This window comes from Manacus candei, unplaced genomic scaffold (genome assembly GCF_025592945.1).
Source record: "Manacus candei isolate 608988 ecotype Guabito, Panama unplaced genomic scaffold, ASM2559294v1 h1tg000076l, whole genome shotgun sequence".
Lineage (NCBI taxonomy): Eukaryota > Metazoa > Chordata > Aves > Passeriformes > Pipridae > Manacus > Manacus candei.
This window is the reverse complement of record NW_026138124.1, coordinates 6,549,729-6,571,877: the sequence shown is the minus strand read 5'-3', so window position 1 is coordinate 6,571,877 and position 22,149 is coordinate 6,549,729. Positions and strand designations below refer to the sequence as shown.

Genomic DNA, 22,149 nt, shown 5'->3' with positions numbered 1-22,149 from the left:
TATGACCGATCACCACCTTGTCAACTGGAGCGTGGCACTGAGTGCCATGTCCGCTCTTTCCTTACCTTCGGGGACGGTGACTCCACCCTGGGCAGCCCTTTCCAACATCTAATCGCTCTTTCTGTGAAGAAATTCTTCCTGATGTCCAACCTGAACCTCCCCTGGCACAGTTTAAGACTCTGTCCTGCTGTCCTGTCTCCACCCTCCTGTCAGGGAGTTGAAGAGAGAGAGAAGGTCCCCCTGATGCCCCTTTTCTCCAGGCTGAGCACCCCCAGCTCCCTCAGCCGCTCCTGCTGCTCCAGACCCTTCCCAAGCTCCGTTCCCTTCTCTGGACACTCTCCAGCCCCTCAGTGTCTTTCTTCTTGTGAGGGCCCCAAAATTGAACCCAAGATACAAGATGTCTCAGCACAGGAGGACAGATGGTCACTGCCCTGGTCCTGCTGGCCACACCATTTCTTGCTCTGTGGGTACCAGCGAGGGCTGAACACAACTGGAGGGGTCCACTCTGGGTATTTGGGAGCAGCAGTGACCACCACCAGCACCAGCCTCTCCTCACACCTTCCCAGTGCTCCCACGGGGCTCCTCTGTGGCAGGAGGAGGGTGCAGATGTATCCCAGCCATTGCCCCTGGAGCATCCCAATTCCTTCTCTGTTGCTGCAGATCACCTTGGGGGCTCCTGTGAGCACTGGCTTGGCTGCAAAGGCTATGAAGATGGTGAAAAGCCTTGAGGGGAAGCCTTATGAGGAGTGGCTGAGGTCACTTGGTCTCTTCAGCCTTGAGGCGACTATGGGGAGACATCATCAGCTTCGTCACAAGGTGCAGAGGAGGGGCAGGTACCAATCTCTGCTCTCTTTGACCAGTGACAGGACCCGAGGGAGCAGCTGGAGCTGTGCCAGGGAGGTTTAGGTTGGATGTTAGGAAACAGTTCTTCCCCCAGAATGTGGTTGGGCACTGAACAGGCTCCCCAGGGCAGTGGTCACAGTACCAAGCCTGACAGAGCTCAAGGAACATTTGGACAATGTTTTCAGGCACATTTCAGGATTCCTGTGGATGTCCTGTGCAGGGCCAGGAGTTGGACTCAACGATCCTTGTGGGTCCCTTCCAATCAGGATATTCTGTGATCCTGCTCGTTAAAGGCTGCAGCTCACTGTGTGTTTTCCTTCAGGGCTGTGCCAGCAGTTCCTGCCCTCATCCTCCCTGCCAGCCACATGTTCCTACTCCATGGCTGTGCCAGCACAGCTGTTTTCATGGGACTACATGCTGAATTGGGCCAACGAGCTGTTCTGGGTTAAAAATAGCCCTGCAAAAGAAAAAGTTGAATTTTATTCAGGGCAACTGACTGCATTACCACAGAGGTCTGCAACAGGGAAGAGCTTAAGTTCCACTGGTGCCACAGATGAATGCATGTGTGTGGCTATGCACAAATCAAGAATTACATCTGTAAGAGCAAAGCAGTATTTACCACTTTCAGATTGTTCTTCAAGATCTCTTAAATCCCAGAGCAATATCTGTGAGTGTGCATTGAACTCTGCTCCAGCTCTGCTCAATTCTGTGAGCTTTTTCCAGAAAGGAATGTGCTTTTTCAACTGTGCAGTCTCCATGTGGCAGCACTTGCATAAACAATGTTAGAGCACAGCTGTCCTGAACTGTGAGGGTGCTGTGCTCTTTCCTGCCTCACAGCATCTTGCTTCCTTGTAGGACACTTTGGAGCCCTGCAACTGTCTCCTGAAGGATGGGACTTTGGCATTGTGTCAGGTAACCAGGGTTGTATTAACCCTCACAACATCCCAGTGAGAAAATATTCTGTCCTACAGGTGGGAGCCTGTGGTTCATCAAATCCATAAGAAAACACCAGGTGCTTAACTTCAGCTTATCCAATGGTTTCACAAATGAACATCCTTCCTCTGCTGATCCTGTTCCCTCTCCAGATGGACTGTAGGTAGGAAGTCATAATCTATTCGGAAGCCAGAGTCCCAGTTTCCCTGGTGATGTGTGGGGTTTGGGAGCCAGCTGCAGAAATAGCACACACACTTCCATGCCTGGGTTCTTCACAGGTTTGAAAACCTGCAGATCCTTGTTAAGAGCCCAGGACATCAGGAGAGTTAAATAAAATCCGCAAGAACACGTGTCCATTCTGTTCAGTGTTCACAGGCTTCAAACAAACAAACAAAGGAACCAATCAGGACTTTTTTACCAGGGCAAAATTCACCATTTCTCTGACTCCTGCCAGACCTCGGCAAAAAAGTCTCTTTTTGACTGAGGACCCACAGACTGTTCTTTCTCTTCCCTCCCTTCCAGTTCCCATCCGTGTACCCCCATCTCCTGCTTTCAGCCGAACCCCAAAATTACAAGAATCAGTGGAGTTTTCCATCAGGTTTGATTTTCTCTCACTTTCGGAATCCTGTTGCAGGAGCTCCCTCTGGTGGTCAAAACCAATAAACGAACAACGCTCCTGCCCTAAACCGCTCTTTTTTGTATTTTTATGCTGGAATGATTTGATAGAATCACAGAATGGTTTGGGTTGGAAAAGACCTCAAAGATCATCCCGTTCCGCCCTCCTGCCATGGGCAGGGACCCTTTCCACTAGACCAGGTTGCTCAGAGCTCCATCCAACCTGGCCTTGAACACTTTCAGGGATGGGGCATCAACAGCTTTCCTTCTACAGTCACTTTCTGACCTTCATTATTTGTAACAGCCTTTTCTTAGCGTTTCTGATAAAGACTGGTAGCCTTTTCCAAATTCATTTTCCCTCCCATATTTAACCACTGAACCCTTCAGTAGTTTATTACCCTTAACCCACCCTTGCTGCACAAAGGCTACAATAAGGTAGAGCCCTTCTGCCCAAACCTGCTTCCTACAGGTTTGGAAAAAAAGGAACATTTTGAGTTCAGGTGGACTTTCAGAGGCAGAGGCATTGCCCAAGAGGAATGTGAGAGAAAAACAGAGCTCTGAGGCACAGTCTGAGAGAAATAAAACTAAATCAGTTGTAATTCTAAAGAATTCACTGTTAATAACAAGATTCTGAAAGAAGTTGTAAAATCTTGTGAAAACATTCTATTCACCCACCTGGCAGTAAAAGCCCTCTTGGTATCCAGGTTTGGTTTTCCTCTCCTGATTTTATTGACCCTACCAATTACCAGAGCTTATTTTTTCCTAAGAAGCTCTAAAATTTTGGCAACCAGTCTAAAGCCGCTGTTAATCAGTAGAAAATCCCTTGCTGAGTTCAATGACTGAGCCTCGAAATGCTGCCATGTGCCAAGCACTGTAGTACAGCAACATTCTCTCTGAGGTGACATTTGGGGATGTTAAAACAAAATAAGGAAACACCTGGGTGAGCCAGAGGCTTCATCTGCTCTCTGCTGACAGCAGTGCAAAGTCACCTAGAGTCATGGAACCCAGCCCCAACCATTCCTTGAAGGGTTTGGCTTTGTAAATCTGGTCTAGATCACATGGCAATACTCCATCCTACTTATAAAACTAAAGCTAAAGGAGGAGAAGCTTCATCTTTTGGTTTCTTTTCCCTATGACCTGAAGAAATAGAGTTTCTGCCATAGAAATGTGTTTCCTCTTGCAATTAGTTCAGACTCAGCTGCTCACAGGAGGTGTCTGTGTCCTGTTTACTCCTGTTCTTTGTTCCTCTTATGTGTGTGTGGTCTCTGCCATAACTCTTCACACCTGGCTTGGAAGTATCACCTGTGTCAGGTGCTGCTGTGTGATGTCAGCACCAAATGGAACGCAGGTGACATGAGCTATTGCATAAAAAGCTCTGCAGAGACTTAAATAATCTTGGAGTGAGTGATGAGTGGAATGAGCTATTGGATTTTGTGTAGGGAGGAGAGCTTTTATGCTGCCAGCAGGAAAATTTCTGCATAACAAAGTCAAAATTTGGGAAGTACTGTCAGTTCAGAGGGAAAGTGATGTAATGTAAGGGATGGACTAGTGGGTTTTTGTTTGGAAAAATGTGCAGAATTAAGAAATGGAGCAGCCTGAACAGGAGGGAAGGGTCCTGCAGCTGGAGGAATATTTGGAATTCTTAATGGAATTGGCTCTGTGTGATGGTAATTCACAGTGATGATGAGATGTGGCTGTGGAGCCTGTTAGTTGTGGTCTCAAGCCAGGGATGGGGAAATAATGATGCCAAGGCAGGAGCAAACCCTCAGCTAGGACAGGGTTCTGGTCTGCTGTGTGCGGGGGGATGGAGCTGATTAGTGTAATTTGGGAAATGAAGAACTTGTCCCATGGGAACAGATAAAACCATGTGGTTTATTTAGGCCACAGGCCTCTCCTGGAACAGCCTGAACACCTTGGGACAAGGTGACAAAGAGAATGACTGAGCCCCAGCACAATGGGACACAACACTTCGGAGAACTTCGAGCTGGGAATTAGTTCGATTTTATCAGAGATGTAAAATTCCACTAGTATGGAGCGGAGGGGAAAACTGAATGTTGTAAAAGTTCAGATAGTTAAAAAAAATAGATCATTGCAGGAAGCTCCGCTTCCTACACTAATACACGGAGGGACTTAGATCAGGGCTGTAAATCCCCACCTGGTTGTGTGTTTCTCCCCTCACCGTGTGCCTTTCCTCGGGGTTGGGGGTACGCGGTGGCGGTGCCACCCTCCCCGGAGCTGTGGTCGTTCTCTACCCTGAACCCTTTGGCCTCGAACGGGCTCTGTCTTCCGCGGGCCCCGGGGGTGCCCCGGGCTGCGGGCCCGCCGGGTTCGGAGCGCGCTGGGCACCGCTGGGGTGCGCCGGGTTGGGGGTGCCCTGGGCTCGGGGGCCGCCGGGCTGGAGGTGCGCTGGGCTGCGGGCGACGCTCCGCCGGCCCCGCCGGCCCCGCAGCGCCCGGTGCCGCTCCGTTCCCGCTCCGTTCCCGCTCCGTTCCCGCTCCGTTCCCGCTCCGTTCCCGCTCCGTTCCCGCTCCGTTCCCGCTCCGTTCCGCCCGCTGCCGGTGCCGCTGCGCTCCGCCCGCCCCGGCGCTCGGTGCCGCTCCCGCGGCGCTCGCCCCGCCCGCCCCGCCGCTCTGTGCCTCGGCGCGCTCGTCTCGCTGGCCGCGCTGAGGGCGGGCCCGGCGGAGCCATGGCGGCCGTGCGGGGCCTGCGGATCTCGGTGAAGGCGGAGGCGAGCGCGGCCACGGCGGAGCCGCGCGGCGCGGAGCCCGAGCCCATGGAGGTGGAGGAGGGCGAGCTGGAGACCATCCCCGTGAGGCGCTCGCTGCGGGAGCTCATCCCGGTGAGGGGCGCGAGGTGTGGGCAGGGGGGCAGCGCCCGGGGCGGGGGGTGCCGGGGTGGGGGTGAGCGGTCTGTGAGGGCGTTTGGGGGGGCACTCGTGGGGAAAGCGGGGACACGGGGCGGGAGCGGGAGGGAGAGCGGGAGGGGATTGGGGGGTGCCCGAGGGGAGCGTGGGGACGAGTCCTAAGAGGAAACGGGCGGGATGTGCGTGGGAAGGAAAGGAATAAAGGAGGCTGCCGAGAACGGGGTTTGGGGTGCAGTTGAGGGGTGCAGAGGACTCTGTGGGTGGGAGAGAGAGTGCAGAGGGAACACAGGCAATACCTGGAGCAGGGAACAGCGACTGACCGCGGGAGAGCTGGGCTGGAGCCACTGGGACGGTGGGCTCTGGTCAGCGGGGTTTGAGGGTTTCCTTTCTGTTTTGTTTTTTTTTGTTTGTTTTTGTTTTTTGTTTTTTGTTTTTTTTTTTTTGTTTGTTTTGTTCACTTTTTCATTCTTGCGAGTTGTTTCTGTACAAGTTTTAGTTAGGATTAGGTTCACTAGCGAAAAATGGGTCGCTGTTCTAAAACCTTAAGTAGTCTTGTGCTCTCCAAACTTCTTGGAAATTGCTTTAGAAACTAATCTTTAATTAGCCGGTCTGCCAACGTGCTTGTGCTCCTAGCGAACATGTGGCCCGAGACAGCACCCTGCTGCACTTCCTCGTGCTCCATGAGTCAAGCTCAGACAGTGGGGGTTTTCAACTTTAAAAATAACATTTATTTTGCCTTACTTTTTCTAGTAACTCTAAACATTTGGCGAACTTTGATGCTCTTACTAAGAAAAGTGGTTGGAATGTGTTTTCTGGTGTTTCTAAACTGAGACTAACTCGCATCTAAAAACGGTCCTTTAGCCAAAATAATTATGGCAGCACAAGTGCAAATAACACGTTTACTCCTAAAAAAGGCTCCACAAACTCTTGCCAGGTGATGGTCCTGAGTGTGTCAGAGTGAAGAGGTGCCATTTGTACATATGCAAGCAATGGAGGGGACAGAATTGGATCACTGGTGCAGGGGCTGTGGGATTGAGTACATCTCTGAATTCAGCAGTCTTGTCTGATGGATGGGAAACTTGTAATTTTTTTCCCCCTATCGTTTTCCATTTTTATCCAGTAACGTTTCACCTCGTTATTCGGAAGTTGGGTTTGAAATAATGGTTAGGAATAAAAACTTACAGATGTGGCTTTGTGTTCTGAATGTTTGAGAGTAAAAGCTTCAAACTGACACTTCAGGAGTCGGGTATCATTGCTAAATCTGTTCGTGTTTTACAGGGAAATTATACCCAAAACCAATATTGTGCAAGTCTTATTTAGGAAGGATATTTGACGACTTCCCCTGTATTGCTGAGAGAAAGTAAAAACTTTGGCAGCAGGTGACATGGATACTAAATTTTATCAAAGGAAAGAATCCTTACAGTAAAGGAAGTTTTTGGTTCAGCTCATGTACTTTTACTTTCACTGACATCAGAGAAGGTTCTTGCTTGTGTGCCTGTCTGTCTAGGGATGTAGCTTGGATCAAGGAAAAGAGGATGTATTTCTCATAGAAATGGTCAGGTTTTTTTCAGTATAACAAATGTGTTGCTTTCGGGGTTCGTTGAGATTTCATCAGCATTTTGCTTTGTTTCAGGACACTAGTAGGAGATATGAAAACAAAGCTGGAAGTTTCATTACTGGAATAGATGTAACCTCCAAGGTAATCTTTGTGCTATGGCTCTTGAACATGTTTTCATTTTTACTGCTGGAAGGGAGGAACCATTTCATTTCTTTCTTCTTCAACATGCACAAAGGCTTTACCTCCTGCTCAGATAGCTGGCATGAATCACAGTTTATGTTCCAAATCTGACTTCAGTTACTAAGATCCAAAACCTATAATGCTTCCTAATAAAATCTGTGGAACAAGGAGCTTCTCAGTTTCCAAAATTGCACAAGATCCACACAGGCTGTTGCTCATGAGCTACGTAAAAGGAGCCTGAGTTGCCAGTCTAAATAAAATCTCTATAGCCAGCTTTTAAATTCATGTTCAGAGAGACAACTTTACATTTTTGTATATATTTAAAAAACAGATAGGGAAAAACCTCTATAATCTTAAAAAATGAATTTTTCCTGTGGTGGAAATACTTCTTTTAAAAGAGATTTTTTTTTTCTCTTTGAGCACAGCCTTTTTACATTTTGTTGGGGAGGAAAGGGTAATGTTACTGTTCCATCATGGAGTCCAAGATACCTTGCTTTCCATGCATCTTGGTTCCCCTTTTGTTGCTGGACCTACATTAAAACTATTCTGTGGCACAGAAATGTTTTACTGAATTACTCCTACATTCTGAAACTCACAGGTCTCTCCATAATTAATGAAATTATTAATCCAGGTCGTTGCCGGCTGGTGGGTTTTAAGTATCTGGCCCTTCAGTGCAATTTGTTTAGAGTGCTGCTGTGATTCCTGTTTTGACTGCATTGTTTTGTGTTTTGCAGGAAGCAATTGAGAAGAAGGAACAAAGAGCAAAACGCTTTCATTTTCGAGCCGAAGTGAATCTCGCCCAAAGGAATGTGGCGCTGGATCGGGACATGATGAAGAAAGGTACGAGTTCATCCAAAAGTCAAGGAGAAAAGATCCCTTTGTTTACTTCCTCACAGTACCTCTACTTGATTTATCCTATATTTCCTGCTTTCCCAGAGGTTTTGCCAAGAGAAATCACTTTGGTGTTTTTTTTTTCCCACCTTTTCATTTTAATTTCACTATTTTTTAAACCTACTTGACAGTTTTCAGTTCACTCCTTGTTTTACCAACCCCAGAAAGAAGAGGGCAATTTTTGTGTGCCTTATTTACTACCTGGGAACAGCACCTAGTGCTACATGTCCAGGATTCATCTCCTGGATCAGTGCTGCTTTGAGAATCTTTAAATTCCTTGGAAGACCAGCCCTGGAGCGCTGTGTGTGTGCACGTGGAGGACTCCGTGTCCTGTGCACAGGGAGATCAGACTCTGTGCTGTACCCACAGTGAAGCTGCACTGATGGCAAGCTGGGCATGTTGGGATATAGGCAGATCAGCCAGGAGATGTGAGCACAACAGATTGGTGCTTTTGGCACCCAGTTAGTTCTCCAGGCTTTTTTTCCAGCTGGCAGCTTGGACGTGCTAAGCTGTGGCCTGTTACAGCTCTCCATCAGGTCATGGAAGTGCTTTGTGCACTGCCTTGTTAGTGTTCTGGCTCTCTGATACTTCATGATAACACTGTGTTAGTATTCAAGGAGAAAAATATCTTTTTAAGGCAGTTTGATTGCTGTGCAGTCCCTGCATCTACCAATGCTTGTAATGTAACCTCTTTTAATGCTCAATTTATTAAAGTTTTGCATTGGTTGGAAGAATAAATCAAGTTACCGTATTTAGAATGGCACATCAAACATCAAGTAGCTTCCCTTTAACTTATTTAAAATGTTTTGCTTTGTAAGCCCATGTGTTACTAATACACAAGATCAGAATAAGTATCAGTTTTGTTTCTCTTCCTCTTTGTAGCAATCCCTAAAGTGAGACTAGACACAATTTACATTTGTGGAGTGGATGAGATGAGTACACAGGACATCTTTGCCTATTTCAAAGAGTATCCTCCTGCTCATATAGAGTGGTTGGATGACACATCATGTAAGTAAACAGAGTCTTTGTAATTCTTACTGTTTTTTCTCATACTGGTCGTAGCTGCACCTCAGATGTCTCAGTGGCTTTCAGAGTCACATATCTTTGCTTGTCTCAGTTTCCCTGTCTGCCTTAGTCAGAAGAGATGTAGAAGGAAAGAATTAATAACATGGTGGAAATCAAACCCACTATCTATTATTGGGAAGAGACAGCACAGAATAACTTGCAGCTCTCTAAGTGGAAGAAGTGAAAGGTCTAAAATTACGTTCTGCTTCCGTCTTGACGTAAACAGCAGATCTGAGAGAAGGTGATTGAGCTGTGCAGTTGGGCAGGTTGGGATGGTTCTGTGCTCTGAAGGAGGAGACTTGTTGCCATATTTGTGCAGTGCAGGCTCGAGGAGAAATTGGTGGGTGGAAGGAGATGGCAGCTGCATGTGATTTACATAGATCGGAAAAGGAATGTACCTGCACATGGCAAGGGCTGTTTTGGGGGGTGAGCCTGCAGGGAGATTGCCAGCAAGATAAAAGGTGGTTGTGGTTAACAGCTGTGCTTTCTTCAGTGACAGTGAAGGCTGTACAAGAGCTACAGTTGGGATCATGGAACTGGAAGGATTGTCATGTAGCTAGAAATCCTGTAACTGAAATCATATAAAAAGAAATGGGAGCCAGTGCAGGTTTTCCAGTGGATTGCTGGAAACTGTTTTATTGACAAGCGTGGCTGAGACCTGAGAATTAGCAGCAGGGTTTCCCTGGAATGACCCTGAAGGAGTTATGTTCAAATGCAAGACGAAATATATGGTATTCTCCAAAACACTGATAACTTTGAAGTCACTGTATGTGACAGCTTGATGCACTGGCACAAGCTGATAGAAGATTTGAAACCAAATAAACCCTGGGTGGACAATTGCAGTAAAGAACTGCTAGATGGATCTATGGGGATGCACAAGCTTGGAAGTGCACAGCTTAACTCTCTGTCCAAGACTGCATTTCTAAGATTGTCTCTTTCCTTTTTCTTAAATGCTACATGAATAAATTTAACGTGGAACCAGAGTGAACTTCCAGTCCAAAAATGCAAACTTCAGAGTTGTAACAATACTTTACCCAGTTATGGTTAGAACACATCTTTTTAGTGATTAATTTTCATGCTGTATCTGAGTTAGCATGCCAGCTACAGTTGATGAAAAGATAAAGGCTTTGTCTTTTCAGCATAGATTTGCATCACAGCATGGCAAAAACTTTAATGTTCCCGACTGAATTACATCTCAAGGTGACTTACTGCAAAGGTGCACTTCCACAGTGTGCTGTGTTTCAAACTGATGAATGTTAAATGATAAAGGCTTTGAAAATTTGGAGATGAGAAGAAGAGGCAGGCAAAAAAAAAAAAAGAGAGAAGTTATTAACTACTCATTGCAGTTAATATCTGTGTGTTCTTCACCTTGTAAATCTTGTCTGAGTAACTGAAGAGAATCTTTTATTTTGGGTCACTCTGTAGTTTTCTTGATATCTGATTACACTCTACTTAACAGCAGAGCAGTGACATTTGTTGCTGTATTTGCACCAAGTGCATCCGTGCAGAAAGCTTTTGTTCAAATCCTGTTTCTAAGCAGTTTTAGCTCTTTCAACTTCATCTATGAAGTGCTTTTAATTGGCCCAATAGGTTATATTTTAGTACTATCTGTTGGTACTTAAGACAGGTACAAGGCACGTACTGAATCATGTTGACCTGTGTACACGACAATCTGTGCAAAGGGCCTGAGCAGACTCTCTTATTTTCCCCTATTTTCCTGCTTTTTGGAAAAGATTAACAGAATTCCACAGTAAAGTCCAAGGTTCTGTGAAGTTGCCAAAGGGAAAAAAAAAAAAAATCGAGGCTTCAGTTCCTCCCCCCTGCTGCTCCCTTAATCACATTTGTGTGGTAACACATTCATGAGTACACTGACCCCACTCAGCACCCTGATTTCTGTGCTCAGGAAGCCTCTAATATCTGTGGTTGTGCATTTCAGTGATTTTGGTTTTCATCAGTTGCTGTGTTTTGTAATATGCTTGAAAATTCCGTGTTGTCCAGCTTATTGAGTGTGTTAAAGAATGTGACTTTCCCTGCAAGAGGTGTATCTGCTGCCTCTTCTGTCATGGCACCACAGAAAAGCATTTCTGAGCTTCTGTCAGCAATTCCCCTGCAGTGGGGCAGGGAATGTGGCTGCTGGATTACAAAGACTGCATTTGGGTTCTGTGTGTGTTTACATCTGTCACAGGTAACGTGGTCTGGCTTGATGAAGTAACAGCAACACGGGCTCTAATAAATATGAGTTCCTTGCCTGATCAGGAGAAAACAAAGACCAGAGAAAACAATGAAGAGAAGACAGCTGAAAAAACCAAGAAAGGTAGATGGAGATATCCATATATAGACTTCATCTCATTAAATCAATGAAACTTTAAACTTATGCTGGGGTACTGCATAATCTAAATTACTGAAGGAGCTTCTATCATATAGTTTCAGGTAAATGTATTCTGCCACTTTAAAAAAGGCTTTCATCTTGGAAACCTTTTGAAGAAGCTGCTTCTTAAAAGGTGGGTTGGAACTGGACCAAAAGCAGTAATTCAGTCGATACTGAACATGTTGGATGCAGGGTCATACTCAGATCTGGTATTTATAGTGGTGTGTGTTGCACAGAAATAAGTCTGTGTGATGTACAAAGGCAGTAAAAGGATGGATTCTAAGTGTGGAAAAAGCAGGTGTGAGAAAATGTGCTATTTTTGAAATGCCACAGTTGATTGCTTTTTTGATACACCAGCATCCTTTAAGTACATCCTTCACACCAACGTGACAGTGTATCACTTCTCCACCCTGTGGATCTTCTCTAAATTTGGCCATTATACTTTTAAGAAAGAAGCACTAAAAGATTGGTTACAAAAGAGCAAAGCAGCAAAAGTACATCTCAGTGTCATGATAAATCTGGTACCTGAATGCCTGAACTGTAAATTTATTTTACTTTCTTGTGTGTGTAAGGTAAAATCAGCCTTTTGCTACCCGAGGACTCTCTTGCTCTTGGGCTGGTGTGAGACATTTTTGTGATTCCAAGTGGATCCTTCTAACTCACCCCCTTTTCTTGTTTCCTCCACAATGCAGTGGCTCCTCAACCATCCATGTGACTTTAATTTGGGGGCAGATGTTGATAATGCTTCAAGTAAGACTTGTTATGAAGGTTTTGGAGACTAGGCACTGTCTTGCTTAAGTGGAGCCTGAATATATATATTTAATCTTGTTTGCTGCGAATTACATATTACATTATCATCACACCACATCTGAAAATAAAAACTGTCATCTAAATTACTCCTGCTCATCTGGAAAAGTGGGATATTAGATAAAGTACAGACTGTTCAATTACATCTTAAGGTGTGAGATGCATACAGATACACTGGAGCAATCTGGCTTGGTTACATTCCTGTTTTTAGGAGAGGAATTTGAGGACTATTTAGACATTTAGGGAAGCAAGAGACCAATCTTTACTGTGAGAAGCATGAGAAGCTTCTAATTTGTGGGGGGGGAAAGTACATGAATACTGTCCCTGATGAACCTTAATTATTCAGGTTTGAATTTGGGTAGTTTGGTTAATTGTGCTCTTTTAAAAGTGTTACTCTTTTCACTTGGGAATATTTTCAGGATCTTTTGAACAGCTGCTGCTCTCTGTTTTAGGTTTTCAAGTCTATAGTTGGATGAGATGTAAGGAACTCTGAAGTATAAAAGAGGGGGTTTTTTTAGTCTGATGTCTGTGAAGTACTTTCAGATCTTTGCAAGTGGTATTGGTATATGTTGATAGCTGTCCATATTCACTACTTTTTTTTTTTTTAATAAAAAAACCAGTATAACTCTGAGCAAAAAAGAAACCCAAAAATCTGTGCAAGCATCTCACAATTTTAGTAGTTCTGTAAGCATGCACTCTTAGTTATTTCACATCAAAATTAAGTCACTAAGGTTGGTTTTTTTCCTCCTTCTCTCTCAGAAACCTCTAAGCTCTCGATTAACCTGTTTTACACTGTTATATTGGATACTTCTAGATACTTGTGGAATTTTAAAGGGAGACTGAAGGAAATGGGCTTTCAGCATCGTGGCCTTGCTGATCTCTGCCATACCCTGAAAATGCAGTGCAGTTTCATTTGCTTTCAGAGAATTAAATTAATAATCCATGTGTGCTGCAGGCAGTTCTCTGCACAGGGGCTCACGAGTGCTTCTCATGTCCGGAGGCATTTGCTGGTTTGATCATTCTCTAGGCTGCAGAGGAGAAAGGAAAAACACCTTCAGGTTGATTTCAGAGGATGCAGGCAATCATGATCAAATGGGGCTGAAGCACTAAAATGGAGTTTGTTTGTTTTTTTCCCCATAATTTGTCTTAGAAAAACAGGAGGAAAGCTCTGATGACGAGACAGAAGAAGGCGAGGTTGAGGATGACAACCCAAGTGACGTGGAGGTCAGTACAGAAGGGGAGTGAAAACTCAGAAAGGTTTTGCTCTCACTGGTGTAAAGTTTTCACAGCATTGCAGGTTTAACCATGTAAGTTTGCAATTCACAGTCATCAAAGTAAGTGAGATGGGGAATGAGAGGAGGTGCAGGTGTGCTGTTGGTGATAACACCAATGTGAGAGTGTTTTGTGGAGGCAGATTTTGAAGCATCCAGTGGGTGAGAGCGAGTCTGGCTGCTCTTTTCTGCTGAGAGGAGGCAATGAAAGAACAGTGATGGAAGGCAGTGACCTTTCAGCAGTGAAGGCAGTGCTTAAAGAGACAAATGGGATTTAGGCTGTCCATAGATCTGTGGGAATCAGCATACACATTGATGTCCTGTAAGTAATTTAATCTTCACTGGCTGAGTATATAATAGGTGTGATTAGTATTTTCTTTAGGAATGGCTCAGTGAACACTCATACATCACAGGAGTCTGAATTTTAGTTTCTGTAAAGCAGCTATAAATGAAAAAGAAAGCTTTTTAGTCATTGTGTGAGGGCGTGAGAACCTCGTAGTAAAGCCATTTAGATAGGAAACGAGCAAAAAAAATCCATTTTTTCAGTGTCCAAGTTGTGCTATTTATTTTCTGCATTTCAGTCAGTAATATGTCACTTGACAATTGTCACTTGACAATTACTGGATTTAATAATCTGAGATAAAGTTATGAAGCAAGAGAAGGAAAGGTTTTAAATTTTCAGGGCAATTTATGTTAAAAATTCACCTTGAACATAAGTTGAAAAGTAACTTTCTTAATAATCAGTTGATTGCTTCTCTGCAAGCAATCCATTTTCGTTCAACAGTAATTTTATTTTTGAGTCCAAAATACCTTTTTTGCCCCCAAAGTTGGATGCCCTCTCCCAAGTAGAAGAGGATTCTCTCCTGCGTAATGATCTTCGCCCTGCCAATAAACTGGCTAAAGGAAACAAGCTATTCATGAGATTTGCTACTAAAGGTAAATGACCAGCTTAACAAGCACAGTGAATTAATTGCTTGTTGTAGTTTTATTTGTTGACTAATTAATGACTCAAAGTACCTACTCTGTATGTGCAAAACTGTTAGTTTTTTGCTAACCATTGGGTGTTAAGGTTTTACAATAAATCCACATTTAATGTGTGAATTAAATCCAGTTCAAGTTGTATGAAAATCATTCTACTGGAAGCTTTATCTTGGGCTCAGGGCATTCTTCCCAATACCATGGAATAGGTTTTATGATGCCCTTTTCCAAAGAGGTAAATTTCACATTTTATAAATATGGATATAACTTGAGATGCTGATGAGGTATTAGTGGAACTTATTGCTAAATACAGTTGAGATATTAAATTATATTTATGAGTAAAATGAAAATCCATATAGTTTCTGGACCGTGCAGGAAGTGACACATCCATAAAGAAAGAAAAGGTGGTGAGTAAGGTAAGTAGAGCCTCCAGCAGTGACAGAGGGATGTAAAGCTCTGTTAAGCTGATATGTAGAAACTCAGTCTCCCTGGAATTAAGTTTCCAGACACAAATAAAACTGTGGTGGTAGGAGAAATTTCAGAGGTGTCAGCAGAATTGAATCCTTCGTGAAGGAGGGTGAAGTAATGCTGATTTGTAAGATGTACTCAGCCTTACTTTTACTCTCTGTTTGGGTGGTTATTTATTTTTATGCTGTGCTGCAAGAGATATTCTAAGAGGGAAAAATTCCTATAATTGATGTTGGTTTTTTTTTTTTCAGATGACAAAAAAGAGCTGGGAGCTGCAAGGAGGAGCCAGTACTACATGAAATATGGCAATCCCAATTATGGAGGCATGAAAGGAATTCTTAGCAATTCTTGGTGAGTGTTGGACAGAGGAATTGGAACATTGCAGGTAATTGGACAAGATACTCTAAAGTGATTTTAATTGGTGGATTTTCTTTCTATTCAGTTTATGTAGATGCTTCTTACGTGTAAATAAACGTGACTTTGAATTTGCAAGGAAGTATTTTTGCATGAAAGTGAAGAAGGTTTATATTTAAAACATTCAGAACAGATCTCTGACATAAATATATGTCTGCTGGTAAAGTAGGTGACAAGTGCATCTCCTTAATGCAGGACTCAGTGTAGCTCAGTCATTGTGCCCTTCCTGTGACAGGAATGTCATTCTTTTTGTGGTGTTTAGGAAACGAAGGTACCATTCCCGCCGAATCCATCGGGATGTGATAAAGAAAAGGACACTGATTGGGGATGACGTGGGTTTGACTCCTCCATATAAACACCGTCACTCAGGTAACTGGGCCCAGGGGGACAGCCCTGTAAGGGGAGGGCCTTGAGCAGAACCTCACCTGATCCCCCCTGTGTTGTGTGGTAGTTTTCTAAACAAAAAAAAAAAAAAAAAAAAAAAAAAAAAAAAAAAAAAATATCTGAATCACGTTTAAGAGTTTGCAGGGAATGACTGAGGCAGAGACTCTGTGCTGCTCGTTGCTTACCAAAACAGCTGCTGCTCTTTATGTGAGGTTTTTATTTTACAGATTTAGGATGTGGGGACTTGGAGCATCAAGGGGAAAAAGAAGGGATGACTTCTTCAAAATTCTGGGCAATTTGTTGTACTTGCTTAATCAATTCTTCTGCTCTGTGAAAAATCGATCTCGAGATATAGAACAATAAATACTACAAAATTCTATTAATTAGGCTTGAATATCTTCATCTACTCCCTAAGGTAGAAAGATAATTCATATAAAAATCTGGAATGAAAGTGTCAAATTTTCATATGATTGGCCTGTTAAAATACAGCCATGGCTGTATCAAATCTCATGGCAGATTTTATGTGTTGGTAGTGTACTGCTTTCTGAAAAGATGCCTGCACGCTGCTGATGACTAAATTTAAGTTGTTTATATTTAAATCAGAGTCTGTGATGAATTCATAATAAAGATACATGCCTTCTTTTTGGCATTACTGCTTACAGGACTTGAAAGGATTATTGCAGAGCCAGCAGTTGGCACATTAAGCCCTGCCAAGATCACAGGAATTGTTGTGCTTAGTTAAGGAAGTAAGAACTGCACCTTCTGCAAGAGGCAGTTTTAGTTGCTCTGCCCAGCTTTATTCCTGGACAGGCCTCTGAGGTACTGAACACCAGGGACATTTTTGTCCTGTGGCAGTTTCCTTCCACTTAGGCTATTCTGTAATATCGATTCCACTTAGAATATTTTGAAAAATATTCCCTCTCTTTAGCCTTGGAGAACTACAAAACTCCTTTGTCAGGGACCGCTCATTGCAGCGAGGTGGGTTTCCTTCGTGTCTCGGCTTTGAAGTACTTCACATGGATGATAAAATTCAGTTTATCAGAATGGGTTTGCCTCGCTGCAGGCTTAGTAAACGTTCCTGAAGAGCCTATAGAGGAGGAGGAAGAGGAGGAGGAGGATCAGGACATGGATGAAGATGACAGAGTGGTGGTGGAGTACCGGGATGAGCTGCAGGCCTTCAGGCAGTCCCGGGAGCGCAGCGCAGCCCGACGGTCGAGCGCCAGCGGGTCTGACTCGGATGAGATGGACTATGATCTTGAACTGAAAATGATATCAACACCCTCTCCCAAAAAAAGCATGAAGATGACCATGTATGCAGACGAGGTGGAATCACAGCTGAAAAATATTAGGTAAAGGTTTCTCGCTCTTTAAAACCTGCAGTGAAAAGGCATTCCAGGTTTTAATCGGTGGCAGAGCTGTCAAAGCTTGAAGACAGGCTGTTGAAGATGCTTTTTCAATCCTTAATGTAATTTTGTAGTAGATATTTTAAAAAGTAGTCCAGAAACAGGCTTTTAATAAAATTAACATGATTTTAAATACAGCTTCTTTTGCAGATCTCTGAATTCTGCTCATTGATAATAATGAAACTTGAAGTAGAATCAATAGAAATTTATGCAAACAACCACAATGAACTTCATGCACTTCATAGCTAGGCCAGGGAGAAATAACTCTTCTCTTTTCCCCTTCCTCTTCACCCCTTCCTCTCTTCTCAGAAAGAAGAATAACCCTTAAGTGTTGATGACAAAAAGGAATTTATGCTCATTATGGGCTTATTAGTCAAAATTATAGATTATATAATTAAAACTATGTTATAGATTATTAAAAGAACTTTAATTAGTGTCCCTTCAGTAGTATGGTTATACTTTGTAATAATGTCAAGGCCTTGAACAATTTTGAGGCTGCTCATCAGTGCTGAATTATGACCCAGAGGCACAGCCTGAAGGAGATAAACTCAATACCTGCCTTGAAATGGATACAGAAGTATTCATGGGATTACTGTTAAATTCAGGATTCTGACTGGAACATGTGCTCATCTAAGCAATGTTTTTACCTCTGTTTCTCAGTAGAAAAATCCTGATACTGTTTTTTTTCTGTGATGTAATCTTACTTACAAAGAGACTTAAGAACTGTACTAATGTAATTTAATTTAAGGGCTGTTAAATCTATTTTGTAGGAATTCCATGCGAGCAGATAGCATAGCAACCAGTAACATCAAAAACAGGATTGGCAGCAAAGGATCATTAGAGAAAGTTGCAGATGTGAGACTACTGTTAGAAGAGAAACGTCAGAATAGCACTGGGCCACGTCAGCCAAACAGCACTGTAAAATCAGGTAATTGTCAGCTCCTTCATATATTCATTTCACATCTGTGCTCCACTGGAAATAACAAGCTCTGCGTTCATACAGTCTTTCCACACTCAGAGATTGAGTTGGGGATTGCTTTGGGGAAAAATGAAATACATTGTAGTGAAAGCTTATTTAGTGATGTTGGTTTTTATCCATTTTCTTTGCTTGTGTCTTTGTCCCCCCACTCAGTCTCTTGTGGTTTGCTCGAGGCAGAGATTCCGTACGACTCAAACACAGCACAGAGGGAAGGTCATGCACAAAATCCAGTGTGAAACACTAACTACAATTATGTGAAAGAACATGTATTACATGAATATGGATGTTCTTTCACTTGGCAGGGTTTATTTCTGAGCTTACTTGCCTGTTGTTTTTTTGACTCAAGTGTGTATGATTTCATCTACGTCTGACTTAATATTCTGAGGATTATCTGACTGATAAGGGAAAGATATGCTTTTGTATCAGTGTAATGTCAAAGTTTTGTTAGTATATTTTGCCCCTTCTGCCTATTTTGGACCTCTGACAAGTTGGCACAAAAGTTCTGTAATTCCCTTTGCCTTCATATTTTTGTTTGAACCCCGTGTGAGACAAGGAACATCTGGCTAAACCAAACTTCAGAATGCAAGATTCAAATCAAAGGCTAAGTATCAATATATTTAGGATTCTTATATTCTGGTTTTCATTTTGTTCTGCAAAATATCAAGAAGTATTAGAATTCTAAAGCAAGGTATCTGTTATCTGAAAAGAATTACTGAATATATACTTATTTTCATGGAATCTTATCTCATGCTGTGCTGCTAAAGCAGAAATGCAGCAAGCCATGGAATAACTTAGTTTTCTGATCTTTTGGACCGAGCACAACCTGAAAACATTAAGTGTCAAATTTATTGCCAAAAATGAAATGAAATCTGGATGAATTGTACTGCAGACATTGCCAGGACTGAAATCTGATTATGAAAGACTTAAGTGAGAAGACTGTAGAAAAGATGAAACTAGACAAATGCTGTGGTTTTAAGTTGTACAAATTGTGAACAAGCATAAAATCAGCTGGCAGAGCTGGAGTAAATGCAACATGAGTTTTTGGTCATTTTAATCACTGAAATCATCCCTAGATGTGCGGCAAAGACTGGGAAAAAGGCCACATTCTCCAGAAACTAAACCTCCAAGTAGTACCTCTGCTCCTCGTCGGGAACCAATCTCAGATGTCCACAGCAGGTTAGGAATCCCCAAACAAGATGTGAAAGGCCTCTACTCTGACACCAGAGAGAAGAAATCAGGTCAGTTCTGTGGAGAAAGTGTAATAATGCAATTCCTCTGATTCTGGAGTATGAGAGGGATTCCAGCAGAAAGTCATGAAGGAGGTTCAGCTGAGTGAAATTCATCTTATAAATTGGCAAGTGTTTGTTCAGAGCTTTGAAATCTAAATACTTGTAGGTGGGAGCTGGGAATGTTTCTGAGCAGTATTTTTATAGAGGTATGCTGAAAAGTCAAGGACCACTTTAAAACTGTGGTCAAAACAGGGCACTAAAACAAGTGTAATGAGTGCAGTGGCACTTCAGTGCTGTGGGTAGAATTCTCTGCAAATGGGCAACAGTGAACATGACTGCCCTGAGCCTCCTGCAGTTTAATTTCAACTCCTGCTTCAAAGCAGAATCAGTTCCATGGCAGACATTAAGGTGGAAGGAGTATGAGGGGTTTAAAGGGATGCAGCGAATTTAAGATTTGATTCCTTGACTCACCCAGAATTCCTTAGTCCTGTTTTTTTGTTGTTTTTTTTTTTTTTAATGTTTGTTTTTCATCTGATCAGGTAATTTATGGACCCGATTGGGGTCTGCTCCGAAGACACAAGAAAAGACTTCAGATAAAGCTGAAAACTCTGTGGCCTCTCCAGAGGAAGAGGATTCCGAGCTGCAGCGGGTCTGGGGGGCTCTCATTAAGGAAAAAGAACAGTCTCGGCAAAAAAAGAGTCGGTTGGATAATTTACCTTCCCTACAAATCGAAATCAGCCGAGAGAGCAGTTCTGGCTCAGACTCTGAATCATGATGGGTTTCACGTCCTCACCCTCAACATTGTGACTCTGCAGTGTGGCAAGATTTCCTTTGCCCACAAGCTGGACACTGGCAAAGGCTCTGCAGTGAAGGTCCCAGAAGTGTCTCTGTTCCTTTTATACAAAAAGAGATGCATAAACCACTTGAAACCTAAAGCAATCACCTTTGTCTGGAGTCTGTGGTTGGCCCTGTGTTATGTAGGGCATTGTCATATATGTTTATTACAGCAAACCTGTAGTTAATTCTAGCAAAACACTTTCCCCCGAGCTCTGAACTTAAAAGAAGAGGCAGAAATGCCCTGTATTTTTAATGAGACCTTTTTGTTCTTAATATTTTCATCATGGAGGCTTTTAACAAAATGTTTTACACACTTCATCCAAAGAACAGGGCTCATGATCAAGATCATTGCCTTGCCCTTCTGGCTCTTACCAGCACCTTTCCTTTCCTCTTGAAGTAATAACAAAAATGCTTCCTGGGTGGGCAGCCAGCAAGGATAAAGCATGAAGGGATTATCACATTCCCTTCCTCCAAAACACTGAATGTAAATCCAAGTTAAATAATATTTTAGTACAGTTAAATTTCATGTATCTCAGTGGTATGACCACTCTCAAGGAATTCTCATTTATTTTGGTGATACCACGTCCTGCTGTAGTAGGGATTGAGATGTTCAGGACTGCAAAGTTGGATGTTTGAGAATTGTGTAAATCCCCAGGGGGTTGGTTTTTCGTTGTTGTTGTTGTTTTTACACGATGAGAAATTATATTTCTTCCATTTCACCTGGATTATGTTTTGCAGCACTCTTAACAGTTGGAAAGTATACATTTTTATATTTGTGAGAATTTTCCTGTTGGCCACGGTGAAAGCTCTAGTGGTGTTCTCCTATGTGCTGTTTATCTATATATATATAACTGAAAGAGAAAAGGAAAACTATAGGATCACTGTCTCATGTCAATACTTTTGAATGTTCTTCCTGTGTAGTACATGTGGATGTGGACATGGTTGACTTGTTACATTCAGCTTTTTTACCTGCACATTTTCCCTTCCTAGGTAGGAGAAGGGTTTGATCAGTGTGCATCTGCCATTTTTTTCTTGCTGCCTGTGGGCATTTATTTTGGTTGCCAGTAATTCTAAGTGAGGAATAATGCAGCACATCACATTCAGGTAAACAACAGGTAGCAAAAACATCGTCTGCTACATTTTGATAGTCTGAAAATTTGTTTGCATTGTCCCTATTTCCTCGGTTCTGTCAGTCCAAAAATGTCTATGAATATCTCCTACAGTTCCTGCTTTTTAACAAGCAAATGTTTTCTCTTTTTTTCCCCCCCCCCCTTTTTTTGTACTAAGTTGAAGTAGGTTTGAGGTTTCAGCAAGGAATCTGCAATTAACTTTTCTTACTGCTTTGTTATGTGTAAGAATAGCAGCATGTAAAATGAAAGGCAAAATGAAAGGTACAGTGACTAGAAGGGCAATCTGGGGGCTGACCAGGCTTCAAGCCTTACCATTTCCTTGTTTTGTGACACTCATCCTTGATTTTATATTTAATTATTGAATATATAAATGTCTCATAAAAGTACTGTTGAGAGTAAATGACTGCAACGTCTGATCACTGTAATAACTCATTTTAAACGTGTGCTTTCATTAATATCCCTCCCAAAGCTTTCCAAGAGAACCATACCTATACCATACCCATTTCTCAAGATCCTGATAAAGTTTATTTAACCAGTGTCTTTTTGCCAGTAAACCTTGTGTTGTGTTACTGCTTTAAAGCCATTGTGACCTTTCCTTTTCCTGAAAGGAGGTGGTAGATGGGAATCATACCACTGGTCTGTGAAGTCAGGCTTCTGCCTTGATGGGAACCCTTGCACGTCTTTTAAGATCAGCAGCTGGTTTGTGCCCCACTGTGTTTCCATGTAAATACTCATAACTTGGGCCTGGTGAAGGATAAATTAACTGGGAATGGGAATAGAGAATCTGATAGAAAAGATCTGAACTAATAGATGTGTGAAATCAAAGAACAGCCATGTAGGCACAGGCCTTTTGTTGAGAAAGAGGCACCTTGAACACCAGTTCTGCCTTCCAGGTTGTCCTAAACAGTGCCTTAAAAGTGCCTCTGTATTATT

The 22,149-nt window shown here is 42.8% G+C and overlaps 1 protein-coding gene across 2 annotated transcripts; it reads left to right on the top strand.

The window, feature by feature from the left end:
• The first annotated feature begins 1,767 nt into the window (after window positions 1-1,767).
• On the top strand, window positions 1,768-21,754 carry NCBP3 (nuclear cap binding subunit 3). 2 transcript variants are annotated; one of them, XM_051809728.1, is made up of 13 exons: window positions 1,768-1,939; window positions 6,888-6,953; window positions 7,727-7,832; window positions 8,766-8,891; window positions 11,134-11,262; window positions 13,274-13,347; window positions 14,222-14,330; window positions 15,092-15,191; window positions 15,517-15,623; window positions 16,702-16,987; window positions 17,812-17,969; window positions 19,094-19,258; window positions 19,789-21,644. In XM_051809728.1, exons 3-13 carry the CDS (start codon window positions 7,820-7,822, stop codon window positions 20,022-20,024), a joined length of 1,503 nt encoding a protein of 500 aa, XP_051665688.1. In that variant the 5' UTR covers window positions 1,768-1,939; window positions 6,888-6,953; window positions 7,727-7,819; the 3' UTR covers window positions 20,025-21,644. The 2 variants fall into 2 exon arrangements, with proteins under 2 accessions (XP_051665688.1, XP_051665687.1); XM_051809727.1 differs by lacking the exon at window positions 1,768-1,939 and adding an exon at window positions 4,987-5,230 and having other exon boundaries at window positions 19,789-21,754.
• The last annotated feature ends 395 nt before the right edge of the window (window positions 21,755-22,149 follow it).